The sequence below is a fragment of the Pteropus medius genome, unplaced genomic scaffold (genome assembly GCF_902729225.1).
Source record: "Pteropus medius unplaced genomic scaffold, Ma_sr-lr_union100, whole genome shotgun sequence".
Classification (NCBI taxonomy): Eukaryota; Metazoa; Chordata; class Mammalia; order Chiroptera; family Pteropodidae; genus Pteropus; species Pteropus medius.
This window is the reverse complement of record NW_024344378.1, coordinates 36,147,546-36,169,749: the sequence shown is the minus strand read 5'-3', so window position 1 is coordinate 36,169,749 and position 22,204 is coordinate 36,147,546. Positions and strand designations below refer to the sequence as shown.

Sequence of the window (22,204 nt, the reverse complement as noted above, 5' to 3'; positions counted from 1 at the left end):
TAAATATTTTAAAATAAATGAATTAGTTTTATATATAAATGAGGTGACATTTGCTTCATTTGTATTCAAGTATGTTATATAAGTACTTCACTTATTTTTATTGCTGAATAATATTCCATTGTAAGGATATACTAGCTTTTGTTTACTTATCAGTTGATAGACATTTGGTTTCTTTTCACTTTTTGGCTATTATAAATAATGCTGCTATGAACATTCATGAACAAGTTTTTGTGTGGAGCCTATGTGTCACGGACAATTTTAGATATTTCTAAACAATGACTAATAAGGTAATTAAACTTGCTAGCTGAATAGTCACCATATTTCCAAAGATATGATATTCTAAGTATGGAGTGAGTAAAAGGGGTCGAATCTCAACATCATTTAATGATAACTATGTCAAAGCTACTTCAAGAAGGCAAATGTCAGCAAAGAGTATATTAATCACCATAAAGCATAATCAAAATGGGAACACAGGAAAAATAATGACTTATTACTCTTGTTCTCTCTCACACTTATCTGTATGTATAATCCTTACTTATAGTTAGTAAGTAAAACTGTACATCTAGTAAAATGTATAATTTTCAGGGAAGATAATTCTTTCAAAAGGTTTGTCAAGTTAAATTTAGTAACAATATAAAAAAATTGAACATCATCAGAGAAAGTACTGAAACATAAGAAAGAATACTTAAACCAGGTAACTATTATCCATTCTATAGCTAATTCTGAAGAGAGATATATAACAGAAATGTTTTAAGTAGATAGTATGAGAATAAATATCAAAGAAATATTAAATGTCTAAAACATGTAAAGGTTAATTTTCATTCTCAAACCATAAAAGACTACATAAAGCAATTTTCAACCCTGAAGAATTTTAACAAATACCCTAAACTTTATAAGCTATATCACATTTCTCTATTGGTAGTTATTATAGGGAAAAATGTATGCTTCAGTGGAAAACTATGCATCACCTATAGCACACTCTTCTGGCTATCTTCTGATTTTGCAGAAGCTATCTTACAACTCTGTAATTTGTAGATAACTGGTAACAATTCAGTTACTTTTGTCTAAAGACATACAACTGAATTTTGTTCAGTGGAGGGACAACCTTCCCCTCTTGCCCTTGCTCGCTCCTCCAACCCAAATCAATTTTGCCTCCACTTATACATTTATTTCAATATCTTGTTATAACTGTGTCTTCTTTTTAAATTATCCTTTTAACTGGTTGTAATACGTCATCATTTACCTCATTAATGAGTTAAATAAAATCTTTACTACATGTTCATTTTTATGTCTGTATTAGAGTAATGTTTTTACCTTTTTGGGAAAAATTGTATTTTAACAATATACTTGGCATTTCATTTTCTTACAAAATTTCTTAGAGAAATAGGATTTTTAAATGATATAATTTTTTTATTCCCAGTGTCAAATACATCATATAATTAATAGAACATTATTCCTTCTTTCAAAATGTCCTCATTCTTTGAAAGATTTGAAGATACAAATATAGGTATGTGATAGGATTTTACCTTGTGTTTAAATTTATTGGAGTTCTTGTTTTCTTTCTTGTTGAGGTCAATAAAATAGTGTGTAATACGGTCCTTTGATTTTGAATCCATTTCCCATGAAATCTTGAATGAGTCACATGTAATGTTGCTTATTTTGATGTTATGTGGTACAGGAAGTTCTTCCATCTCTGCTATGCCACTGTCTTGTGATTTGTTTCCTGTAAGAAAACAGTGCACAGTTAGTTTCCAATAGTAGAAATTTCCAATTTGTAAGCTGTGTACATATTTCTGAACTCAGCTATCTAATTACTATCTGAGATTTCATTTTGTACATGAAGTAATTTGAGTGTTAATGACAGTAAATGATGTGTAGAAGGTCATATAACCAATAAAAAGCAGAACTAAGTCCTTATCACCTCTATATTTTCATTTTATTTTTCCAATTTCTGCTTTCACAGAACAAAAGCAAGAACACTGATGATCCATCTTTCTAATCTATAAAAGATTAGCTTTACATGGTAGGTTCCATCTGAAAAGCCACGAGAGACCATTTTTTCCTACATGACCAATTGATTCTGCTCTAAAGTAATATCAGGTGTTTTAAGCTAGATGATGTCAGAAATGTTGAATGAAGAGTCCAGTCAAATAAAGGGAATTATTCTTTAAAAATATCTATGTGGTATCAGTGACAGTCTATAAATATTGCTTCTCCTTTTCCATTTTAGAAATTTATACACAGAAAGAGCATATAATGGCCATATCATATATACAAATAATATTGAAGACCATTCTCTTACAAGTAGTTATGTCAAGAATTACTCTAGGAATCTTTTTACCTTTTGTACCTTGATAAATTTAATTTTGAGTGCTAAAACAATAGATAATACTAGAAGAGAGATTAAAAAATTGCTATGTTGACCAATATTAAAATCTTGAAAAACTGACCTGATATCTAGTTACTTTAAAGACTATGTCCTACATTTCCACTTAGAGAAAATGCTATCACTTTGGCTAAGAGTATGATAGATAACAGGACAAAAAAAAAAAAAAAAAGAGAAGAAAATATAGACTTGCCAAGTTTGTTTCATATATAGGAAAGACATCCTGGATCAATTTTTACTCCACCTCTCCTTCCTATGTTCCCTTCCCCCAAGCGAACATAAAATCCAATGCTCCAGAAGAGAAAAAAAATACAAGTAATTGTTACTCATATGATAAAAAGTGGTCATAAATCAGCTACATAATGTGTTCCTTAACAGAATAAAATAGCAAATCTTGATCACCAAAAATCAAAAACAATGATTGTCACCTTGTGGCAATATCTTCCAGCTCCAGATTAGATTGTGCTCTTTGCTCACACATCACATCTCAATTAATGATATAACTTTAAACAATTCCCAATATTATTAAGTCTTTGACCTATGTTGTCTCATCTCAAGCTGTGTTGTGGCCAGAGGAAACCAATGGTCATTGAAAACTAATTTCAAAACAATAATTTCATTATTATCATTTTCTGAACAATAGTTTTAAAAATCTTTTTTCTTCTATGTATTTCCCTCACACCCTAAGTTTCTCCAGATCCCCTCTCCAACGACACTCCCAGAAAAATTACTTACTCATCATCTTCTTTCCTCCCCACCTGGCCTCATAGAATCCCTAAATTGCTTAACGGCCTTCAGAAAGGAAAAGGCAATAAATACTTAAACATTAATAATTTTTGTTCTAGTTAGAAAAGCTATCATTTTCAACCTATTATTCTGATTGCAGTTATGTTTAAAATATAAGTAACAGTAATGAAAATCTTTCTGGACTCTAATGGTCGAAATTTCTGTAGAACCCATCTACATTATGACTGTCTATATAATTTCACAACTGAGTAAGGAAAATTATTTAAGATCATAGAGAAAAATAAAGCTGTTTTGCATTTGATCCAATTTCATGAAAATATAACTTCAATATATTAACACTATGTAAAATACTGTATTTTGCCATTTAAACTTTCACTATTCTTATTCAACCTTAAAGTTACAATTATTTCCTAGAATACCTTGTTTTATTTATTTTTATTAAAACTTGAGAAAAAATTATTAAAATGTAAAAATTTCTGCTCAAATCATTTTCCATTCAGAATATAAAGCTCAAACCTATAAAGGATTTGTTATAACAAAGCTTAAACCTAAAGGGTTTGTTATATCAAGAATTTTCATTTTCAAGTTCCTTATCATAGGCCCAGTACTTAACAAAGCCACTAGATTATCCTCTATGTGGCTTTCTTACTTGGGCAGAACAGGTAAAGAATTTAACATAAATTAGTCCTAAATTACATGTAACATCCTTCTTCCTCATACTGTGAAAATCAACATTTAACTGAGATTTTGAGACAAGTGACAGAAGATAATCATTCTGTCTATAAAACTGGTGAAACGACAGTGATCCACAAGACATTAATATTTAATAACCAGCCAGTACTATCTTAGATCTGTATAATGAAGCGTACTTTCAAATGTGGCTTCTCTTTCTTAGTAAGACTTCATCTTAAGGTTTATTCTAGCTACATTTCTCTACTTTGCACATCAAATGTTTCTAATATTTGTGGCTATACTGCTGATTGGTAATACTAAATGGAGAATAAATGCCATTTTTATCTGTCCAGAATATGAAAACTGCTTTTCAGAACATTTCAAAAGTACTTTTATAACAACAGTGATTACTGAAATGCAAGCTGAAAACATTGCCAAATGATACTAACATGTTTTATATGTATGGCTCTTCTCTCACTAAACTTAAATTGTCTTACAAAAGAATAATCAGATTAAAAAAACGGCTTCATCAAAATGTAATTTACATACCATACAATTATTCATTTAAAGTGTACAATTAAATGACTTTTAGTAGATTCACAGAGTTGTGCATTCAACCTCACAATCAATTATAGAACATATTTTTTCTCCCAAGAAACCCCACGCCTTAGCCATCACTTCCCAACCCCTACTTGACTCCTCTCCTCAGTCCTAGACAACCACTAATCTGTTTTATGTCTCTATAGATTTGCCTACTTGGACACTTCATATAAATGGATCATATAATACTCTATGGTTTGTGAATGGCTTCCTTCACTTAGCATAATATTTTCATAATATTTCTGTATTGTATAACTACTTCATTTATTTTTATTGCTGAATAATATTCCATTGTATGGATATACTAGCTTTTGTTTACTTATTAGTTGATGGATATTTGATTTGTTTCCACTTTTTGGCTATTGTAATTAATGCTGCTATGAACATTTATGTTCAAGTTTTTGTGTGAATATGTTTTCATTTCTCTTAGGTATATATCTAGAAGTGAAATTGCTGGTTCATATCAACTCTATGTTTAATTTGCTGAGAAACTGCCTATTTTCCAAGGTGGCTGCACCAATTTACAGTCCCATTAGGAATGTATGAATAGTCTAATTTCGCCACATTCTCATCCACACTTATTATCTATCTACTTTTGTTGCTTGCACTTTTGTTGTCATATCTAAGAGAACATCGCCTAATCCAAGGTTACAAAGATTAATTCCTAAATTTTTTTCTAAGAGCTTCTAAGAGCTTAGTTTTAACTCTTACATTTAGGTTTTTGGTCCATTCTTAATTAATTTTTGTATTTGGTATGAAGTAGAGGTCCAGCATTATTCTTTTTCATGTGGATATGCAGTTGTCCCAGCACCATTTATTTAAAAAGATCATGCTTTCCTCATTTAATTGCCTTGGCACCCTTGTTAAAAATCAACTGGCCATAAATGTAAGGCTTATTTCTAGACTCTTAATTCTGCTCCAATCTACATCTCTATCTGTATTCTATTACTACATTATCTTAATAGCAATAGCATTGTAGTATATTTGGAATTGAGAAGTGTGAATCCTTCAATTTTGTTCTTTTTCAAAATTATTTTGGCTATTCTGGGCCACTTAAATTTCTATATGAATTTTAGGATCAGCTTGTCAATTTCTGCAAAGACAACAGGTGAAATTTTGATAAGGATTGAATTGAACCTTTAGATCAATTTGGGTGGTATTGCTATCTTAATAATAATATTGTCTTCTAATCCATGAACATGAAATATCTTGCCATTTGCTTAGGCCTCCTTTATTTCATCTCAACTTATTTTAGTGCCCTAAAAGCAAGAGTGTTTAATAAGGAAATTTATTTTATCAATGAAAAGATCACTGTAGATTCACTTATTTTTGAAAGTCTATTATGGAAGTTTACAAGAATTCACCAAGTATAGAAAATAACATAATGAATCCCCATGAACTTATCACTCAGCTTCAACATTTTGCCATTTTTGTTTTATTTATTTACCACCTGGCTTTCAATTAATTCAATTTTTAATTTCTTGAAAACATTTAAATATAATTTCAGACTTAAAGCTGCAAGAATAGTAATAAGAGCTGCCATATCCTTTACTCAGATTCTCTCATTATTCAATCTTATACTTTCCATTCCTCTCTTTTCCCATTCCTGCAGTTTCCCTGGATCCTCCCTTCTCTTTCCACCTGCTCTAGGCGTGCACTTTGGGCAGGAGTTTGAGAAATAGTTCCACTGGAACTTTTTTTTAACTTAGAGGTAATTTGAAGGTTCTATATTCTCAGTTGTAAAGTTATGTTGAAAGTGTGGGACTTAGGTCACTATATATTTTTTCTTGTTAATTTCTATATAATTTCTGGGTTGGGAGATTCAGATTTTGGTGATCGTCATTACTTCAGCTACTTAGAAATCAATTTATTTAAAACAATTTTTAGACTTTGGAAACATGGTGGAGTGAGAGACATCACCAGATCTCTCCCCTTGAAACAACAATAAGCTGAACATGTAAAACTCAACAATAAACACCCAAACTGCACACTAGCATGTCTCAGCGTGGGATCTGTGCATAAGAGCTACCATAGGTCAGAACCCCGGGTGTCAAGTGGTGGACTGGGAGTAATAAAGAAGCTGCCTCCCACAGCCACCAGAGCTCCTTGCAGGAGGTGGGGGAGGGGTGAAGGAGCGGCGAGTTCCCTGAACATTCCTGCCTGGGATAGCTGTGGCTGCCCAGTCATCAGAGCAGAAAGCAGAGAAGCAGGACAGGACCGCAGAGGAACAACAACTGATTTTTGCCCGCCGCAGTTGCAAAACCGAGGCTGAGTCGCAGCCCCCAACTCCCAACCCAGAGGGCCCCTCCCTCCATACCCTCCGAGACCTATCACCGAGGAGCCCCAGGGGAATCCGAGCAAACGCTGCTGAGACTGTCGCTGACACTGACAGGGACAGAAACTGAGGGTAGTGAGCATGATTAAATATCTACAAGAAAATTTAAAAAGCCTTATTAAGACTTTATATAAAGCAGGGATCCAAGAGGCTTAGATGCCACCTACTGGAAACCAAAAGAAAAGCGCCTTCTTTGCAACAGGCTAAAGAGAGACCTTTATACAATCAATCTTTCTGGAAAAACAATAGAATATACTCCATTAATGCCCAGGAGGAGAAATAGTCCATTAAACACCATGAACAACCAAGCGTACATCTCAGAAAGAGAAAATTCTCCAGAAAATAAGCTTACAGACATATAAATATGCAACTTAAATGGCAGAGAATTCAGGATGGTACTTCTAAAACAACTCAATGAGATCCAAAACAACTCAAATCAACAATTTCAGGAATTGAAAAAACAACCAGACGAGCAGAGCAAGGAGATTGAAACCCTCAAAAACAACCAAATAGAACTTCTGGAGATGAAGAACACACTGCAAGAGTTGAAAAATGAAATAGCAAGCTTGGGAAATAGAGTCGACCAAATGGAGGAAAGGATTAGTTTTATAAAACACAGACATCTAGAAATAAATCAGAAGGAAGAAGAGAGAAACCTAAGAATGCAAAATAATGAAGGAGAAATTCAAGAACTAGCTGATACCATCAGGAGAGGAAACATAAGAGTAATGGGCAATATTGAAGGCGAGGAAAAGGAACAGGGATTAGAAAGCATTTTCAGACAAATAGTTGATGAGAATTTCCCAAATCTAAGGAATGAGCTGGAGCTTGGAATTCCAGAGGTCAAAAGAACATCCAATTATCTCAACCCAAAAAAGCCTTCACCAAGATACATTGTATTAAGATTATCAAAAATCAATGACAAAGACAGAATTCTCAAGGCAGCCAGGGAAAAGAAAATGGTAACTTATAAAGGTAAATGCATTAGATTATCCTCGGACTTCTGAGTGCAAACCTTACAAGCCAGAAAGGAATGGAATCAAATATTTAAACTATTAAGTGAAAGAAACTACCAGCCTAGAATAACGTATCCAGCTAAGCTCTCCTTTAGATATGAAGGAGAAATTATGACCTTTCTAGACATACACAAATTGAGGGAATTCTCCACTATGAGGCCTGCACAACAGGAAACAGTGAATTGAAATGGGTCAGTTCATCTAAAACAAATTGACAAAAAACATAATTAGGAGTAAAGTGACTATTGGGCAAATAGAGGCAGAAGAGTCAACCTTTACTAAGAATAGGGCATTATAAGCTTAAATAATAAGAAAAGAATTGTTATAACAAGATAGTAATGATTGTTCAGCATACATAGGAACAAGTTGAGATAACAATGGCTGAAAAGGGGGAGATTCGAAGATCCAAATTTGTAAAGAGGAATGGAGATAAGGCACGTGCAGAAGAATATGGATGACTGTATATATGTAACTGTCCTTTATATATTCATAATGGTAGCCACACGCCAAAGATTCAGAACCGTTGTATGTAGCATAAAACAAGAAGGACCAGAGGCAAAACACACAAAAGCCAAGCAAAATTTAAAAAAAACAGAAGCACAAGGACAAGGAAGCAATGGAAACACCGAGCTACCATAAAGCAAAAGATAAAATGGCTATAAGAAGATCTCATATATCAATAATCACCTTAAATGTAAATGAATTGGACTCACCATTAAAAAGGCATAGGATTGCAGAATGGATCAAAAAACAAAACCCAACCATATGCTGCCTCCAGGAGACACATTTTAGCTCCAAAGACAAATAATAGAGTCAAAGTGAAATGGTTGGAAAATGATATTTCAAGCAAATGGCACTCAGAGAAAAGCGAGAGTAGCAGTACTAATATCAAATGACTTCAAAATAGACTTCAAAATAAAAAAGGTAAAGAAAGATACTGAGGGACACTTCATAATGGTAAAGGGAATCAGGCACCAAGAAGACATAACACTTATTAATATCTATGCTCCCAATCAGGGAGCCCCAAAATATGTAAAGCAATAACCAACAGAACTAAAGGGAAAAACAGACCAAAACACTATTGTAGTAGGGGACTTAAATACCCCACTATCGGATATGGACAGATCATCCAAACAGAAAATCAATAAGGAAATAACATTCTCAAATGAGACATTAGACAAACTGGACATAATTGACATTTACAGAGCCTTCCATCCTAAAACAGCTGCTTATACATTCTTCTCTAGTGCATATGGAACATTCTCAAGAATTGACCACATCTTGGGACATGGAGATAGCTTTAACAAATATAAGAGGGTTGAAATCAAACCAACCATATTCTCTGATCATAATGCTTTGAAACTAGAGATCAACTGCAGAAAGAAGTCAGGAAGAACCACAAATACATGGAGATTAAACAACATGCTACTGAAGAATAACTGGGTCAGAGAAGAAATAAAAAGAGAGATCAAGAGATACATAGAAACAAATGATAATGATAGAACAACATATCAAAACTTTTGGGACATGACAAAAGCAGTCATAAGAGGAAAGTTCATATCATTACAGGCCTATCTCCAAAAACAAGAACGAGCCCAAATAAACAATCTAATGCTTCATCTTAAAAAAATTGAAAAGGAACAAATGAAGCCTAAAGTCAGCAGAAGGAAAGAAATAATCAAAATCAGAGCAGAAATAAATGAAATTGGAAACAAACAAAAAAACAAAACGATAGAAAAAATAAATGCAACAAAGAGCTAGTTCCTTGAGAAAGTTAATAAAATTGACAAACCCCTGGCTAGATCACTAAAGAAAAAAGAAAAAGGACACAAATAAACAAAATCAGGGATAAAAGAGGGAAAATTATGACCGATGTTACAGAAATACAAAGGATCATACAAGAATACTATGAAAAAGTATGTAACACTAAATTTAATAACCTAGAAGAAATGGACCAGTACTTAGAAAAATACAAGAATACTACTAGAAACAATAAGTGAATACAGTAAAATCTCTGGATACAAAATCAATGTTCAAAAATCCATAGCATTCCGATACTCTAATAGTGAAGCATCAGAAAAAGTGGAAAAAATAATTCCTTTTGCAATTGCAACAAAAAGAATAAAATACTTAAGAATACATTTAACGAAACAAACGAAGGACCTATATATAATGAAAACTGTAAGACTCTATTAAAAGAAATCAAACAGGATACAAAGAAATGGAAAGATATTCTGTGTTCTTGGATTGGAAGAATCAACATAGTTAAAATGACCATATTACCTAAAGCATTACACAGATTTAATGTAATCTCCATCAAAATCTCATTGGCATTTAAAAAAAAAAAATAGAACAAAAAATCATCAGATCTGTATGGAAGCACAAAAGACTCCGAATTGACAAAGCCATCCTGAGAAAAAAGAACGAGGCTGGAGGCATTGCTCTGCCTGACTTCAAATTATACTACAAAGCGGCAGTAATCAAAATGGCATGGTATTGGCAGCAAAACAGACACAGGGAACAGTGGAACAGAATCGAGAGTCCAGAAGTAAACCCAATTTAAATGGGCAAATGATTTTCGACAAAGAAGCCAAAAACATACAGTGGAGAAAGGAAAGCCTCGTCAATAAATGGTGCTGGGAAAACTAGAAAGCCATCTACAAAAGAATGAAACTAGACTGTTGTCTATCACCACACACCAAAATTAACTCAAAGTGGATTAAGGACCTAAATATAAGACCTGAAACAATAAAATGTATAGAAGAAAACATAGGAACTAAACTAAAGGACCTTGGACTTAGAATTTTATGAATTTGACCTCAAAAGCAAGGGAAGTAAAAGCTAAAATAAATGAATGGGACTAAAAAACTAAAAACTAAAAAGCTTCTGCTCAGCAAAAGAAATCATTGACAAGGAAAAGAGACAACTATCTCAATGGGAAAATATATTTGCAAGCAACAACTCCGGTGAGGGCCTAATATCCAAAATATACAAAGAACTCATATGACTCAATAACAACAAAAAAACAAATGATCCAATCAAAAATGGGTAGTGGACCTGAACAGACACTTCTCCCTAGAGGACAAATATTTGAAAAGATGCTCAACATCGCTAGCTATTAGGGAAATGGAAATCAAAACCACAATGAGATACCATCTCACACCTATTAGAATAGCTATAATCAACAGGACATGTAATAACAAATGTTGGAGAGGATGTGGAGAAAAAAGAACCCTCATACACTGCTGGTGGGACTGCAAATTGGTACAACCACTATGGAAAACAGTATGTAGGTTCCTCAAAACACTAAAAATTGGTCTACCATATGATCCAGCAATCTCCCTACTGAGTATTTACACCAGAGACTTGAAAATGCATATCCAAAAAGATATTTGCACACCGATGTTCATAGTAGTATTATTCACAATGGCCAGGAGATGGAAGCAACCGAAGTGTCCTACGATAGATGACTGCCTAAAGATGCTGTGGTACATACATACAATAGAATATTACTCAGCCATAAGAAGAGATGAAATACTGCCATTTGCGACAACATGGATGGACCTCGAGATAATCATGCCAAGTGAAATAAGCCAGACAGAAAAAGTTGAAAATCACATGATATCATTTATATGTGGGATATAAACCTAAAAGCAAAAAATGAACAAGACAAACAAACAAAGACTCGTGAACATGGACTATAGGCTAGTGATTACCAGAGGACTATAGACTAGTCGTTACTAATGGGGTGGGGGATGAGGGGGGAGGTAGACTGGGTAAACAGGGTCAAATATAGGGTTTATGGGGAGGATGAAGTGGGTAAAGGGGATCAAATATTTGGTAGCTGAAGGAAACTGGACTTTGGGTGGTAAACACACAATAGCATATACAGATGTCAAATGATAATGTACAGCTAAAATAACATAATTGTATTAACCAATGTTACCCCAATAAACTTAAAAATTCAATAAACAAAAAACAAACAAACAAACAAATTAGTAAAACAATTTTTCCCCTGTGTTAAATTTAATCACTGTTGGAAAGCACTATTATTTTTAAATTCAATAAAACTTCCTGAAAGACACCTATTTGTATATTAACTCTAAGAAAACTTTCTAAGGTCACTTAAAATAAAAATGTGGTATCTCTCTTCTTGGAAGATTTTAAAATAAAATCTCTACTTTGGATGATCATTGCTATACTTTTGTCAGGTGGTTGAACTAAGTGGCTTCTCATGTTGACTATGACAAACCATTCAGATTTGTAAAGCTAGTTGAAGATGCTATCACTCTGCTCCTTAGTTATGTGTGTCTCTCCATTTGTCAGAGACTTTCATTACGTACATTTCATTATTTACATATCAAAAGGATGCAGTAGAAGAGGTGCAATGATGTATGAAGTAGCTCCTATCCCAAGGCTATAAAATAGGGAAGAATGTGAAAAATGCCATAAGTTATCACATAATCTAACTGAAAGACCATATTAAGGGAATTAAGAAATGCTTCTGAAAACATGTGACACTCTTCCCTGTAGAAGTAAAAATTTTTGGGGATATAATTCACATATAACATTGTGTTAAGTTTAAGGTGTATCACTGAATTGACTCGATCCATATATATGAATATACATATTTATATACTGCAATATGATTACCAGCATAGAGTTATGCTAATACCTCCATCATGTTCCATAATCATCATTTTCTTTTTGTGGTGAGAATATTTAAGATCTGATTTCTTAGCAACTTTGAAGTATATAATATAGTATTGTTAACTATAATCATAATACTGTGGGAGAAGTAGAACTTCAGGTTTAGACAGTAGCAAAAAAGTTGAGAATATGGCATTCTAAATGAAGGCAATAGAAAAAGCATTAAAAAATAGTGCATTTTAGTTAATTCAGAACATGGTATAGGAATAAAATATCGAGTGAGAATGCTAAAAGACTAGAAATGTGTCAAGGAAGTTGAGAAATTATCTCTAAGGAAAAAAACAAAGGGTTCGATTTACAGATATCAATAGGTACAATGCTTAAGATAAAATTTCTTTAAAATATATCCTCAGATTCACACTTAAAACAGGCCCTTCAAACATACCAAGAAAGCAGTTTTTAAATATCTGTGAGCATCCAGAATAATTCCACATATTTAAGATGCTTGGGAAGTACACACACAAGCTCTATATTTAAAGGAACTTGAAAGAATCTAGATTAAAACATTTTAAGTGTACCAAAGGATAATAAGCCCACTTCACATTTACTTGCAGTATCACATGCTCTGATCTGTGCACATAAAAACCAGTGTTGTTGCAGCATTATAAATTTCTATATATCAGTAAAATACTGTCAATATGTACTATAAATTACCCATTTTGTAAGAAATAGAGATTCTTCAAATCTGCATTTCTTTTTCTACCCCTCAACCCCCAAGAATTAGAAAAGCTATTCTAAACATATATTACTTATTACAATCTTATTCCTTTATTTTTAGGCCATCTTCCAGAATAGAATTCACGAAACATATTTTTTTTGTCTCATTTTATACATATACATGTGTATTCATCTATGTGACTACACAATATATACATATATTGATACAATAATTTTTTCTCAATAGCTTTATACAGATATTTAAATTATTTAGCTATCAAAGTCCTTAGCTAAATTCCTTCAAACCTGAGATGTTTTCCTTGTTTATCTTTTTGAAAGCTATATCAGAGAAAAAAGTTACTCGGTTATCAAGATTCCCTCATGAAGTGTATCCACCAATTTGATTAATGAAAAAAAGGAGTTTTACTGTGAATAAAGACTAAACAAACTAGATGTACTAAATAAATTAGAAGTACTCTAGCAAAAATTGCAACGAGTATGTTTCTATTTATTGAGGACCTCTATGTTTTTAGCATATTCTTTGCACCATTGTCCCTTAGCCCTACCAGTTTTGTTGTGAAAAGGAGGAATAATTTTATTCTTCATATTATCTTCCGTGGAGTGCTTTAATAGAAGCCAATCTAAAATCTTAGTTACAGTACTTAAAAGGGCATAAATGATTCAGTTTGAATAAAGAGAAAGAGTGTTTTAAAAAGGTAATAAAAGTAGTTTGTTTAAATAATAAGCCTTAAGCTGTCCTTCTAAGGAAAAAATTGCAGGTGTTAGATTCACTTCACTTAAAAACAACAACCAGGGGCAATTTTCTCATATAATATCTTTTTTCCTTCCTAAAGTTTAGTGATTGAAAAATCTGCTTCCATGGTACAGACAGGAGGACTGATTTTATAATTAAAATTACGTGTGTATATATATATGTGTTTAAATAAACATTTTAATAATTTTCATTACAAAGTCAAAGATACAGCCTGCTGAGACAAAAGTGCTTTTCCTCTTCATAAAAACAACTTTAAAATGCTATAATACTTTTAAAGTAATGAAAGAAAAACTAATTAAGACAGTAATAAAATTCAAAATAGTAACCACAAAACCTGAAACTGTTCTCTGCTTTATTTATATAAACTCTCAAAATAAAAATATTCTTAGTGGTAAAAATAAATATTATTGAATCTTTTTGGAAAAAATACAAAGAGAATAAAAATCACTTGTAATCTCTATACTATTAACATATTGTGCATACTGTTTTGTAACCTGTTTTTTCTTAACATATTGTGGCCATTTTTCCATTACCACATATAATTTTCAGCTTGATGTAGTCTATTCTATTAATCAGTCATCCTATGAACATGTCCATTGTTTCTAGTCTTTTCCTGAAGTAATACTTCAGTTACCACTGTTCTATGTAAATTTTGTGCATATCTATGATTATTTGGATAAATCCCAAGAAGTACAAATGTTGAATCACATTTGATTTCATCAGTTTCACCTTTAGAGTACACATTTAGAGTGTCTATTTTTTGCAGCTTTATCAATTCCACTTATTACTATTTTAAATATCCATGTGTCTTGATGGGCAAAATAAAATTTTACCTTAAAAAAAGCAAAAAATGAACCTTTACCTAAACCTCAAATCTCACACAAAATTGAGTTCAAAATTGATTTTAAAAAGCATAAATGTAAAAATATAAAAAACAAAGCTTTTAGGGAAAAAAATCACAAGAAAGTCTTTGAGAACTAGACCAAGTAAGAAGTTCTTAGACTTTTAACCCAAAAACATGTTCCATAAAAGGAAAAATATTCAGATCCTCCCCACCCTTATTTTTTTACCTACCCAAAGTGCCCTTCTATTACTGTGTTTCAACTAATTTCTCTTTGTGTCTAAAACTTTTGCTATCTATATCTTGATGCAGTATTTGTGCATGTGTGTACACGTTATACATATACACGCATACACACACGTACACATATATAGTTGTTATATCTTATTGGGGATTATAGTTTTCGATTAAAAATGGCCATTTTATTAATAAATGTAATATGCTAAATTGAAATAATCCGTATTTAGCTTTATTTTGATTTGCATGTGTGTATAATATCTGTTCATTCCTGCATTTTATTTTTTGCTTTAAATATTTTGGGGCAATATTTAGGTGTATCTTTTGTATTTTCACTCAATTTGAGAAATATTTTCTTCTAGTAGAAGTATTTAATTCACACTTATGTTTCCTCTTGCCTGGGAGATCTTATTTTATATTTTATATATTTTATTCTTCCTTGTAATTCCTTTGGTTCTTTCACTATATGGAATCTATTTTCTTTGAAATCTCTTTTCTCTAATAATTTGGAAATTATAAATCTCATTTGTTATTACTAGAAGTTATATTTCTTCAGCATCAAGGGTGAAACCTATTAAAACCTTCCAAATGTTAAAGAAACATATTTTTACTTTTGAATTTTTGAAGGTATAGTCTAAATTTTAGATTCAACATATCTTAAATTTTTACAAAAATGAACTCTTTCCTTCAAAATAATTTATGATATTTGCATTCCATTTCATAACCTTATGTATAATTCTTTGGATTATATTACTTAAATGGTTTTGCTACTCAGTGTCAGTCCTTTTAACATGACTTCTCCAATCTTGAGTTATTTAGGTTGATTTTCTTTTAGTTGGTTGAAATAGATTTTCAAATCACTGTTTCTAAGACCAAGAAAGGATTTCATGAATACTTGTGTCTCTGAAAATGTTTTTGCTATTGTCTTTGCACATGAATAACAACTTTGTTAAAGATAGAATTTCTGCCTAAAAATTTTGTAGCTATTGCTCTACCACTACCTTGTACTCTGGCATTGAAGGTTGTTGATAAGTTTGGGGCTGATTTTCCTTCACTTGATTTAACATGTTTCATCCTCTTGTTGTTTATGGGATTTTATTTTAAATTATTATACTTGTAATTAAAGTAGAGGGAGGATCCAAAACAAAATCCTACGTGTGATCTTTCAGATCCAATCATAGGAAATTACAAGGCTTTGCCTGGCAGATTCTCTCTCCCTACACTAGACTTGGTGCACAGTCAGTCCATTACAGTTTTCTGGAAGTAGATGCAGTTAAGAATCAGGCTCCCCCATGCCTAAGACAGCCAGGATCAAATGTATGTCTGCTTTCCTGGTCCAAGTGCCTTCTGCTTATCAGGTACCTTCCCAGTAATGGCCTTAAAGAGTTCTTTGCCTGAGGCACTTTTCTCCACTCTAACTTGGTTCTTTTCCAGTCCTAGCCCTTCCCCCTACCCTACTTCCTTTCATGATATAACAGGAGTCTTTTGTTTGGAGCTCTTCAGCAGTGAGACAACTCCAGCATCACCCCACCACCCCACCCCCAATCTGTGTTGCATCCACCTGACTCCCCTGGTGCCATTCAGCAGGGAAAAATATAACACTGGGGAACTAGGCCTTCTTTTTTGCTTCTTGCTTCTACTGTCCCAGTAAATGAATAAAGTCATGGTGATTACTTGCAGTTTGGCTCTTTGTCCTAATTGATCACCTAAGCACCTGACTGCATGACAAGTGTTTGGTTCAATTTATCTTTTTCTCTTCCTTAGAAATCTTTAAGTATCAGCAAATTGGATCTGTTTCTGAGCTCCCTATGTATTATCTTCTATTTTCATCTCTGTCTTTTCCTTTATATTCTGAGTGAAAAATGCTTAGTGTTTCCTCCAAATCTCTGATTTTTCTTTCTTTTTTTTTTTTTTAAGTGTGGCTTCCATTCTTTGCTGCTAACGGAATTTTGCAATAGCATTATTAACTTTCTTACATTCTTTCCTGTTCACAATTAGGTATTTTCATATGTTAGTTTATTGTCTTACCTCTTATTTTTTGTTTCATTACATACAATTTTGAATTTTAAGAACACAAATCAGAATCTATGAAATTTACATAGTTTTACTATAAAAAATATTTCTCAGAAATGTTATTCTTTCTATTAATTACTAAAATTATCTGCACCTAATTCTTTGCAGAATCTTTTCATAGGTAGGTATCATTTTAGTTTTTCTGTGTATTTGTCCTTGAACAAGAAGACATTTTTAGGTCTGATATAGATCTCCTCACTTGCTATAAGAGGATGCTATAAAAATTTTCCTCTTAGATCTTAATCTGAATGAGCAGTTATATAAATTTCTTTGTCTGGTTAAGGGATTCTGAAGTCTACGTGAAGAGAAAAAAGACCAGAGACATGAAGATTTCCACAGAAATTTCATCTCAGTTTATCCGCTTGGTTTGGTTAATCAATTGATCAGGGGCCAACTTGCTACCTACTTCTAGCATTCTGTCTGGTCTGACTTCCTCCTCCAGTTACCATATATAGCTAAGTTTGGATTCCTTTTATTGAATTGCTCATTCTCACATCAGAAGAGTCTTACTATTTTAGGAAATATGCCTCATTATCCACCAGGTAATTCTGGTAGGTAACTCAACTTTCTGTGGCCCCTAGAATACCTGCTTTCAAGAACTAATGATCTTATATTAACCAATGTTACTCCAATAAACTTAATTTAAAAAAAAATTTAAAAAAAGAGAAAAAAACAAGAAAAAAGTGAAGGGATGAAGTACAAATTAGTAGTTACAAAATAGTCACGGAGACAGTACAGTGTAGGGAATATAGTTAATAGTATCGTAATGGCTGTGTGTAGAGCCAGATGAGTGACAGAGTAATAAGGAGGATCACTTCAAAAACCATATAAATGTCTAACTAATGTACTGTACACCTGAAACTAACATAAAAATAAAAGTTAAAAAAAGAAAATAAGAAAAAAAAAGCACTAATGATCTATAGCAACAAGAGAAATTGCATGTGGAGTTGTGCTCCCTCTCTACTAAATTAGAGGGTTCTAGAACAGGTCTCTTTTAAGAGCACCTCTATTACTTTTCCTGAAATACCACATTTGTCTGAGGGAAAAGGTGTCAACATATTAAGCTCCTTTCTACAATTGGTGATTTCATGTGTGAATTATATAACAGAGACTCCCCAGAGAGTGAAATGCTAATGGAACTCTTCTATAATTTTTGTTATTAAGGACAATTTTCCTCTATTTTCATTTTTCTTTATTCATTTTGACCAAGATCTTGTGAAGGCAATTAATTTGATATTTATACTCAAAACTATCATTTTACTTGAGATTCTTTATTTCAAAAATAGTAAGTTTTCATCAAAAGTTTTTAAAATCTTTTTTTGTTTTTTTAACTTGAATTCTTTCTGGCAGTATTCACAAGATTACCCTAATGCTATTTATTATAATATTATCAGATAAAAGTAAGTAGTAGAGGTACTATTTTTAGAGATACTATTTATATTTCTTAGAATTATACACTACTCTTTCTGAGCATGGCCTTAGAGATCTAGTCAACAGTTCTTAGATCTTTTCAGTTAACAGACCAGTAAAATTTCAAAAAAAAAAAACCAAAAAAACAAGAGAATTGTTTTTATTTTATAAAGTAAAGATAAACGACAATTTTATATAACTAAACTAATATTTGTATAATATCTTGGTACAGTCACAATCGCAATATAATTAATTTACATTTATGATCCAATGAAGAAATACTTAATCTCAGAACAAAAGACGGTCTTAAAATTGAATAAATTAAAAAATAAAATGGAATAAACTTAACTTTATGAAGAACTCACTAAATTTTCTCTATTTATCTCATTTAACAGAAAATTGATGACAGCTTCTCTGTGGCTTGGCAACAGTTCCAAGGACTGGTATTTGAAAACGATTTGATATAGTTCAATTGCCTTTCCTCAGAGATAAATAAAAGTAAGGCTCGGGGAAACTAAATGATGTAGCTAGAGTTAAAGGGTGGGTAATTAAAAGAAACAAATGAAAATCCATATCTTTTTATTCTCTCCAAGTCCATGAATTTTTCATTATATTATGTTCTCTCTCCCAGTTTAATTTCTTATTTTGAATATTGGGTGATCAGGGAAGGGTGGGAAAAGATGCCAGGTCAATTAAATTCACAATCTGGACATTTTACAAGCTATTTTGTATAAAACCTAAAAGATGGTCACAGCCCTTAATATCTTTGCAACCTTACTGAACAGCTTAATGGTAATTCAAACTGAAATTTTATAATTTCATGTGATACTGTTTTTCTATTCTATTAAATAGAATTCTATTAAATTGAATGAGTTTCTAATAAAAATATATGTTAGTCTACACCTTTACTGATTTTGACCCCTCAGCCCACACCCAGGGGATATTTGGCAATGTCTGGAGATATTTTTGATCAACTCACTTGGGGTGGATACTATTGGCATCTACATTGTGAAGCTTCATTGGGCTATGATATAAAATATCTAATCAATTCAATTAGTTAAGTTTAAAACCTGAGGTCCATATATATACAGTAGACTATTATTCAGCCATAAAATGAAATCTTACCATTCACGACAACATGAATGGAACTAAGTGAAATAAGTCAGAGAAAGACAAATATCATATGATCTCACACACACACACACACACACACACATATATACTCTAAAGAACAAAATAAACAACAACACAAAAAACAGAAACAGACTCATATTTACAGAGAACAATTTGATGGTTACTTGATTGGAGAGGCAGAGGGGCTAGGTGAAAAAGGTGAAGGGGTTTAGAAGTACAAATTGGTAGTTACAAAATAGTCATAGGATGTAAAGTATAAGGAATATAGTCAATAATATTGTAATACCTATGTATAGTGCCAGACGGGTACTGGATTAATTAGAGGAGTCACTTCATAAATTACAGAAATGTTTAACTACTACACTGTACACATGTTAACTAATATAAAATAATATTGAATGTCAAGTGGAATTGAAAAAAAAAACTGGAAGTCAGTTGCTTAATGTAAGGGTATAGATCCTTTGGAAAATGAAAGAGTTAATTAAACTTATGTTTTTTATGTCACTGAATTCAGTTATTATTTTTATTAATTTTTATTTTATTATTTTTCTATATATTATTTAGTGGTATCCCATCTACCTAAATATGTGTTTTACAAATTGATAATTAAAATTTGGATATCCAACTTCCAGAATTAAAAGAAGCTAGGAACTGAAGATAAATATTACTCAGGTATTGAAATAAAAAATAAACATGTGGTACTGGGACATAATAGAAGGTAACGATTATGCTACCCTACACAAAAGAGGTAAAAAAGGCTTGCACACCGAGGCTGCATTCAAAAGAGGACTAAGAGAAGAGCAAATAATGGATTGCAGGACTGATCCAGGAAGGGCAGTGAAAAACAGGACGAAGTTAAGAAGTAATATAAACCATGAGCTGATCTCAGAGACAGGCCAAGGCCAATCCAAATTTTTAAATTTCATTTTCAACAAGGTAAACTGCATTTGTTTGTATACCTCTGAATACCACAAATTACATACTTCCATTATTAATTTATTACGTTAATTAATTTCTTACGTTGAAGTTATATCCTACATACATAAGTACACAACTTGTAATTACAGATTGGCTACAACTGTATGTATATATTAGTCAGGCAAAGGTTTGAATTCTAGCTTTGACACAAAGGATCTTAAAATCTCTATTGTGTGATTATCATTCTTGGGTTTGTTTTAAATCCATGTAACAGTAATTCTTTATTAAGAAACCGATTCTTTTTTTTCAAGAAGGTTTGTGAGGTACTCTTTTATTCTTTACCAACGATGAAACTACATTTATTGAACCAGCTGCAGGGCTAATGAAACCTCCTGATACCACTGCTTTTTCACAGCTTCTCATTACTCTATAAGTTAGGAATTACAAATGGAAGACATAAAAAATTCAAACTGTCACAATATTAGGAAAATAGTTCTACAGAGAACATTGGCACCTGAATAATAATGAAAACCTTTCCTTTCTGTAAAGGGAAATTATGTGGTCAAAATAGAGGAATATTACCACCCTGGAACCTCAGACTCTGAAGTCTAAGACACCAATATTCGAAAGAATTTGAATGTAGTTAATTCACAACACTCATGGATTTTAGTTTTGAGCTTCTGTGTGAAACCAAGAAAACTCATTTATCTTTGTGGTGCTGACCATTCACATATAGCCCTGGATTCTCTAGTTCACAGAAGAAACACAAAATGCTGGCTTCATTGATATGAGCAGCTGCATAAAATTAATGCCTCAGATTATATGTATACCTATCTTGGCCATATCCAGTGTTAAATTCCAAGTTAAAATGTCTAATCAATTTTAAAATGAATGTGATCACTGTCCCTAAAACTGAACTGAAGCACTAGTAAATAAGTAGCAAATGAAAATGTGAAAATCATTCAGTATTTATCGTGCAGTTAAATTAGTCAAAATATACACGTATGAACTAAAAATGATGAATAAAATAGCAATTATTTTTTGTCATTTCTCCTTATAAAGCCCTAATGACAGCAGCAATGAAAAAATGAGTGTATTTTGTTAAACATGTTTTAAAGATGAGGTAAATTTGTTTTTCACTTGTTTCTCTACTCAAATATTAAAACTTTGGAGAATAAAATAAAAAAAAAACTTTGACAAATTATGACATGGTAAAATAAATCACAACAAAAGAAACAATTGATTTAAAAAAAAAACACTAGATGATAATTGTGGGTCTAGCCTAGTTTTTCCCACTAACTGGGCAAATGAAGTATAAAAGCTTTCCTGGTTAACTACGATAGACAATATTTAAATGCAGCATTAGATCAAAGCTTTTAGTAATAGAAACATTTATTGAACACTTATACTTGCTAGGTAGTGTTGAGTGTTTACACATATTTTTAAACCTCATAAAATATGTGAATTAATAAAGTATTATTATTGTCCCATTTTAACAGTTGAGGAAACTGAGGTACAAAGAGGTTATATGAGTTGCCCAAGGTCAAAAAATTGATGTAGAAGCTAAAATTTCAATCCAAGAGGCCTGACATGAAAATGTAGATTCTTTATCAATGTAATACAAGATGCCTTATCACAGGAACTATTTGTATTGTTTTAGGAATATCGCTTAATCTTCATTGTTTCCTCATTT

General features: G+C 32.1%; 1 protein-coding gene across 1 annotated transcript in view; it reads right to left on the bottom strand.

Annotated features, from left to right (window-relative positions):
- PHYHIPL (phytanoyl-CoA 2-hydroxylase interacting protein like) overlaps positions 1–22,204 on the bottom strand; it is a 51,031-nt gene that overhangs the window by 7,301 nt on the left and 21,526 nt on the right. Inside the window, exon 2 of the mRNA XM_039871861.1 lies at positions 1,527–1,723. Coding sequence (XP_039727795.1) covers positions 1,527–1,723 — 197 coding nt within the window. The remainder of the gene's footprint in view (positions 1–1,526; positions 1,724–22,204) is intronic.